This window comes from Euprymna scolopes, chromosome 31 (assembly GCF_053919585.1).
Source record: "Euprymna scolopes isolate OS-2025 chromosome 31, ASM5391958v1, whole genome shotgun sequence".
NCBI lineage: Eukaryota > Metazoa > Mollusca > Cephalopoda > Sepiida > Sepiolidae > Euprymna > Euprymna scolopes.
This window is the reverse complement of record NC_136512.1, coordinates 8,238,757-8,246,914: the sequence shown is the minus strand read 5'-3', so window position 1 is coordinate 8,246,914 and position 8,158 is coordinate 8,238,757. Positions and strand designations below refer to the sequence as shown.

Sequence of the window (8,158 nt, the reverse complement as noted above, 5' to 3'; positions counted from 1 at the left end):
AGTGAAAAACAAGACTTGTACGAGGCTTACTTCTCACATTGTGGAATTCTTTCTTTATTTCCCAGCCCCGCAGATCAAATAAACGCTGTTTCATAATTTTATCAACAAACAAAAAGCTTCATGCATAATATATAAAATACAATCTATAAGATACATGCAGATGCGCGGGTTTTTTTTTTTTTTTTTTTTTTTTACATATCCAACATTTTGTCACTTGTTTTTCTTGGCAATTTATGACTATAATAAATGCAGTTTCACTTAATGCCGTAATCAGCAAATTCTAGCATTGCTACAAATATAATTTGCTGATTTCTTTCTGTCCTCTGATGAGAAGAATAGCAAAAATAGCATTCTTTGAAACTCCATGGAATAAGGACTTTGTAAATTGTTTTTTGGAGTATTCAGTCGAATAATAAATGTGATTGTAAATTTCAACTTACAGTTTTAATTTTCTTTTTCTTATAATAAGCTCTACTCTCTATTGCATATTGAGCTTTTTTAATTGGGCTGGGATTAAATTATCTATATACAAACATTGGCATTAATATTAGATTGAAGATTACCATTGCGTATATCATGTAAACACTACATCCTTTTAATTTCAGTATATATATATATATATATATATATATATATATATATATATATATATATATATATATATATATATATATACATATAATTTCTGTAGAAATATATTTTCTTATTATATATCAATCCTTATATAAGAAGCTCAATGTAATTACAGAGCAATATAGAGAATAAATGACAAAAAGTTATATTCCGAAATTCATGATGTTGACCATCTTATAATTTATTTCTTTAATTCAGTTTACAATTCTTGACAATTCTCTTCCAATTTTCGGATTTTAATCATGTCAAATCACACTTTGTTTCCTTTTGACGGATTGATTGTTGCTATTTTTTCTGATGAGTTAAGGGCATAATAGATTCACTGATTGATATAATAATTAAGTGATTGATTTTGCGCTACGAAACAGATACTGTCAAGAATTGTATAAGTCAACTGAATTAAAGGAATTATAAGATGGTCAACATCATGAACCTTTGGAATATAGTTTTTTTGTCATTTATTCACCATATATATATATAGAGAGAGAGAGAGAAATTCGCATACAGTACTGTTTCACTGTATCACAGTTAATCAGTGCAGCTAGAACAGCAACTACCTCATACTAGGATTGAAACTCAACTGCCCAGGCGACAGTCAACGCTTCTCACCATTACACTATTAGGCTGCTGCTGAGGTGGGTATGTGAAAATACAATGTTTAAACATTGTCCAAACGCCTAAGCTCTATTTGTTTACAAAAGAGCATTGCTTTTTTCGCTAGCGGCAGTTTTTTTTTTATTTCGCTCCCCAATCTGTTCAATCCAAGATAAGGAACATTTATAGTCATGTGTGTGTGTGTGTGTGTGTGTGTGTGTGTGTGTGTGTGTGTGTGTGTGTGTGTGTGTGTGTGTTGGACCTGATCCTTTTCAGTTTTCATGTTTCTGGCAAGAACTGGTTGATGTAACTGCCATCCTCACTTTTTTGGCCTGAGTACTTTCAGATACGTCCCACTCGATCGTCAGGACTAGTAAGTCAAGATTTCAGATTATTTATAAAAGGTGTCCCCCCCCCCAGTAAATCACAGGAAAGCATGCAAAGTGGTCACACGAAATTAATTAATCAAGGTAGATAACTCATATTTCAACCGTTAAGCTAAAATAAGAATTATCTCTCTTGCATTATTTAAGAAAATATAAATTTCATATATCATGTATCATAGGAAGTTCCGTTTTCAGCATGTTTAATCGACAACTAGATGACAGATTTTCTATTTCGTCATCTCTCCTGCTCATCTTTTCTACGACATTACTAACATGAAGAATTTCAAATATAATGTGAACGAAAATTTTGCCAGCCAACTCCCTACCCAGGTTGTCCCCTATAAATCTGGTCCTGACAATAGTAATCCCTCGTTTTATTTAGCTCATCATATTAGACACAAGTTGAAAAAAAAAATCAGTGCGCAAGGATCTCCACTCTTTGGCCAACAAAAATGCCTGTGCAGCCCCGTCGGGATTCCCTGGTAACGGCTGCTTAGGCGATTTCTCAGTTCGCCTGCCAGAAAGTCACTGTTGGATTGATTGTTGAGAATCCAAACAGACTGGTATGACGGAGGCATGCTTAAGTGCCAGTATGCTTTATTTTTTTGAAGGGGAGGGAGTTTAAATATTTTTTTTAATATGACATTTTTTGGTACTGGTACATATTGTGAACCAGACGTATCTCAGCATTTGATCGGCTTTGGCCGGAATGTTGCGTCAACAGCTGGATTATGCCGCGCAACGGCTCGGCTTTAACTGTCTGACGTAACACGCCAATCGGCGCGATGAATTACAACGACTTTATAAGAAACAACAAAAAAAATTCATTGAACCATTTTTTTTAAACACTTCCTTAAAATTATTTAACCCCCTCCCCTACAAAAATTTTTGCTTCTTCTAACCTTTTGTTGACAGATATTATTAAAAACATAAAAAACAATAATAATAATAATAATAATAATGATAATAATAATAATGATAATAATAATAATAATAATAATAATAATAATAATAATAATAATAATAATGATAATAATAACAATAATAATAATAATAATGATAATAATAATAATAATAACAATAACAATAATAATAATAATAATAATAATGATGATGATAATAATAATAATAATAATAATAATGATAATAATAATAATAATAATGATAATAATAATAATAATAATGATAATAATGATAATAATAATAACAATAATAATAATAATAACAATAATAATAATAATAACAACAATAATAATAATAATGATAATAATAATAATAATAATAATGATAATGATGATGATCATAATAATAACAATAATAATAATAATAATAATAATAATAATAATGATGATAATAATAATAATAATGAATAAGAAAAGAACAAATTACGTGAGATCGTTTTTTTGTTTTTGATTTATATATTTTACATCTGTTCAATTTGCTATTTTATCTTACGTAGCATTGTTATGTTTTTATCGGCGACGCTCGGCATAGTCCGGCTGTTGACGTCATGTTCCGGCCAAAGCCGAGCGAACGATGAGATACGTCTGGTTCACAATACCCAGTTTCTGAAAATTGAACATACCGGTACCCATTTTTTGAACATTGAGCAAATAAACTGAACGCAGAACTAAAAAAAAAAATAAATTAAAAATAATAAAATCATTACCTTTTCAATCCGATTCGCATAGGCTTCATTTCCAGAGTATGACATTTTGTTTCTCGCTTTTTTTCTTTTTTTAAAAGAAAAATGAAAAGTTCCGTTTGTTCTATCGAAAAAAAAAAAACCACTAAAATGTTCTAATTGTTATACATAGTGATATGGCAGCGCGGTTACAGGTGCGGACTCTAGGTTCATCGATCCAGGTTCTGTCGACATTACTGCTTCACTTTCACTGTTATTCTTCGGAATGGTATGAACCCATATATCCTCCCTCCAGATAAAGAGTAAATAGTAGGGTAGCCTAGATTCTCAAGTTGTTCCACTATTCAAGAAGAACGGGAACTTTAAAATGATGCCAGTGTCTCTCTGCTTATTTGATATCGTTTCCAGTCGGCTTAAAATTCTGAATTCAATGCCAGCTCAAGTGTGATTGTGATTGCGCAACTCTTGCTTCACGAGAGAGTGGAATTTTCTCAGAGTCCATATTTGAAATATTGTTTTCAGTTGTCTTAAACTTCTGAATTCAAACAATGCCAACTCAAAAGACGTGTGATTGTGATTGCGCTACTCTTGCTTCATGAAAGATATTCCCTGCACAAAGCCTTACAGAGGGTGCCCATTATCTTTTTTTTTTTTAAATATTTTATAGTCTCTGCTAAACTTTATATGAATTTTCTCAGATTGCAAACTTGAAATGGTTTATCTTACAATCTTAGCTCTGGTCAATTACATTCAATATAACATTCTTGCTTCATCAGAGATATTCCCTGCACGCATCTTTACAGGGGGTGTCCATTGTCTTTCCATATTTAAAGAAGGCGTTTTATATATATCTGTGTATGGAAATGATTTTATTGATTTCTTAACCCCCCACCAAATTAAAAAAAGATATATTTTATAAATGGTTTCCCCTAAACTTTAGTGGAATTCTCTCAGATTGCAAACTTGAATCAAAGATTCAAGATGGCATAAAAGAACGTTTCCATAATGCGAAGGATATTTTTTATTTCCTCGGATATCATTATTTAGTGTTATTAAATTTTTGGAATTTATGTTCTCCTTCATTGAAGAATTCTTTGTATTATTTATTCTATCCATTTATGTGTTACTGATTTTAATATTTGTGTCTGATGCGTTGTGTGGTGGCAACATCGGTTATATTCATAACGAAACATGTGTAAGACGCTTATGGAAAAAAGAAAATATAGCTATTCACCTATATTAAAAAAATAAAATAATAAAAATAAAACTCATGATTGTATACTGAGCTTTTAGTTATTCGAATGTAAGCTAACAGTATATATATATATATATATATATATATATATATATATATATATATATATATATATATATATTATATTTCGGTATATAAGGCGGCCGTCAGATAAGACGAGGTACAAAATTGGAGCAAAGTTTAATAACTTTATCATATATCGGTTGTATAAGACGACTGCTAAATCAGGAAACCATGTTTGTTCAACCTCTGCTAGAGATTGCAATACCCGGTATCTTATGAAATATTGGGTTTTAAAGATGCTTTTTTTTAAACTTTAAAGGTCGTCTTATATGCCGAAATATACGGTGTGTGTGTGTGTGTGTGTGTGTGTGTGTGTGTGTGTGTGTGTGTGTGTGATAGCTAGATATCAGAATAATTACTTATAATTTATACATGTAGATAAATAGACCTGACAAGTTTGCGGCATCTGATGAGACCCATAGTGGGTTGAAATAAATTTATAATGAAACTGGGGTAAGGCATTGTTGGATTTTTTTTTCCTTTTTTCTCATATATATATATATATATATATATATATATATATATATATATGTGTGTGTGTGTGTGTGTGTGTGTGTGTGGAAAACGTCAGTAATTCTGCGAGACAGATAAAGAAATACAGATATTAGGAAAAGAATCCGTCAATGACGTTAAAAAACAAGGTGGCTTGGACATGATTTGCCGAGTATATAATGATTGAAAGTGGACTGCTTCTCTAGCATTTAGCAGCAGGAACGAAAACAGACACGTATCAGCTTTGACGCGTATTAGATGTTCCGCGTGTAGGACAACTCCTGTTCATGAATGCAGTTTTTATAGTTTGAAGGAATATATGAGCAACTAATTTACATATTTTAATATTAGAAATGTATTGCAATCGGTATACATAACTTATGTATTACGCTTAATTTAGTTGTCCCTGCTGGTTTTTCTTCTCTGCGCCTTCTTTTCCACAAATTTAGTGCTGACAGTCTGAGGCTTCAGTACTATGATACCATGTGTCCTTTAGAATTATCTGATTTCTTTCCTGTTTTGAACACGTTTCCCGGCCACCACACTCCAGCTATGTAAAGAAACCATCACCAAGAAGAGTTCATTCAAGAAAGATGAAGAGAACGATCACCAAGAAAATGGGTTGATTCAGATAAAGATTGATGTGGTTATGACGCTTCTGGCAGCTAAAAGATTGTGATTAATGGCACAACTTTGTTCTCGGGTATGTGGCGAAGCTCAATTGCGTATGTAATTAAGTCAAGTAATACATGCGTATATGTTTGTATATATTTGAAGAAATCAAAAATAAAACAAATCACAATTCTTAACCGATTAATATCCAGCCTGATGGTTATCAGTGCGGACACCTGGTTGTCGGTTGAGTTTACATCGGAGATTTGAAAGTTCAAATACAAGATGTGGGTTTCCGTTCCTTTTTCGATGGCGTCATTTTGTTTCAGTGAATGAGGGGTTAATTTCGTGTTTTCATAGGAGACCAAGATTTTGTTGGTGATTCGAATCAATGACGGCTTCTCTTAATCCAGTGATATCCGGACCAGACTGTGGTTAATCCGTACATCCAAAGATAATCCAGGAAATTCAACAAAGATGTATAAAACTCCATCGCACCAAGTAAATAATCCTGGAAAAGTTCAACGGGAACACAAATATTGAGAGAGAGAGAGAGAGAGAGAGAGAGAGAGAGAGAAAGAAAGAGAGAGAGAGAAGGGAAAGTAAGGAAGGAAAGTATGAAAAAAATGAAAAGCTAATTGAGAAAAAGATAAAACCACTTTGAAATTAATATATATATATATATATATATATATATATATGATTAGTTTTTTTTGGAAAAAGAATTCCAGCAGAGTGCTCAATTAAAAGGAAAATCCAAATTTTAAGAGCGTACTTATATTTTGTGTACAGAAAGTTGTTAGTTGAGACAGATCATTGGTACCGTCGGTTTCAAGCCCGATAATAAGGCCCGTTTAAGGTATCCTTATCAAGCTCTCTTCAGCCAATATTCGTCTCTATTAGAGACGAATATTGGCTGAAGAGAGCTTGATAAGGATACCTTAAACGGGCCTTATTATCGGGCTTGAAACCGACGGTACCAATGATCTGTCTCAACTAACAACTTTCTGTACACAAAATATATATATATATATATATATATATATATATATATTAAATTGTAATTCAATTAATTAAAAAAAACTCTCATTGAAATTAAATGAAGTGGTTGAGTTTCATATCAAAGAATTTTTATTATTCTAAGCAAGACAAAGAATGCTTTAGAAAATTAATCTCCTTAACCTATAGGGTTTCGATGTCTACCATCTCATCAAAGAAGAGAAAATATTAGCAAATAGTTATAAAGCAAATAGGGTGCATACCTTTATAACTATTTGCTAATATTTTCACTCCTCTGATGAGATGGTAGACATCGAAACCCTATAGGTTAAGGAGATTAATTTTCTAAAGCATTCTTTGTCTTGCTTAGAATAATAAAAATTCTTTGATATGAAACTCAACCACTTCATTTCATTTCAATGAGAGTTTTTTTTTAATTCATTGAATTACAATTTAATTTATTTGCTCTATCTTGCATATTGAGCAATTCCTGTTGTGTTATAGAATATTACTGGCAGTAATATTTTTGTAAACCTACAATCTCACGTTTCCATAACAACTGATTGTTAAATAAAAACTATTCTGAAGTATATATATATATATATATATATATATATATATATATATATATATATATATATAACTGGTAGCCCGGCGTTGCCCATTCATACAATACGCTTAAACATGTTATTTTAATTTATGCAGATTGCGTATGTATTAGTATAGAATAAATCCTTTATTGATTATTATATATTACCAAAAATAATTCGCCTGGGGGACTGATTCGCAAATAAATAAATAAAAAATTTTAAAAATAATAATGATAATGTCGTTCATCAAATTGCGTCTGTGTTTGTTTACAATATCATGTCAGTTGATGTTTGGGGTTGACGATGAATGCCTTCGAAAAGTCACTTCCGATTAATGTTTAGCTTAAAATTATGCAAACAAAGAAATGATTTGCGGCGATTTTAAATGGTACTTCTTTTATCGTAAATTGAACTCATTAATAAGAAAAAAAAGCAAGATAAAATGGTGAGGTACACCCGGGCTTCAACAGAGGATCATTTGATCTCTAGTCGAATGCTCTACCACTAAGTTATATCTCCAGATTATAATAAATCTGGTTTTTTTTTTGTTTTTTTTTTAAATGATTTGCTAAAATTTTATCTCACTTGACCAGTGTAGCATAAAATATACCCCTCTAAAAATTCGTTTTTACCTATGAGAGAGAAAAGGTATTTTTTAAATCGGATTTTTCGATTTTCGATACTTATCGGGTGAATTCCTGTATAAACATATCTAAGAACACTGCCAGACATAAAAATTAGCTTTTTGTAAAAAGTTACAAAAGATAGGCTCAGCTGTTGCGGACCCTATTAAAAAGGAACTCACACACATTCACAAAGTGACTTTTGTATTATGTATTATATATATATATATATATATATATATATATATATATATATATATATATAT

The 8,158-nt window shown here is 31.1% G+C and overlaps 1 protein-coding gene across 12 annotated transcripts in view; it reads right to left on the bottom strand.

The window, feature by feature from the left end:
• The window catches only part of LOC145255614 (pleckstrin homology domain-containing family H member 2-like), a 1,732,783-nt gene that overhangs the window by 557,175 nt on the left and 1,167,450 nt on the right, over positions 1–8,158 (bottom strand). Inside the window, exon 1 of one of the 12 annotated variants that reach the window (XM_080114130.1) lies at positions 3,283–4,454. The exons of the other annotated variants lie outside the window; for them this stretch is intronic. Coding sequence (XP_079970256.1) covers positions 3,283–3,327 — 45 coding nt within the window. The 5' untranslated portion in view covers positions 3,328–4,454. Of the gene's footprint in view, positions 1–3,282; positions 4,455–8,158 lie in introns of those variants that run through there. 12 annotated transcript variants of the gene reach the window in all.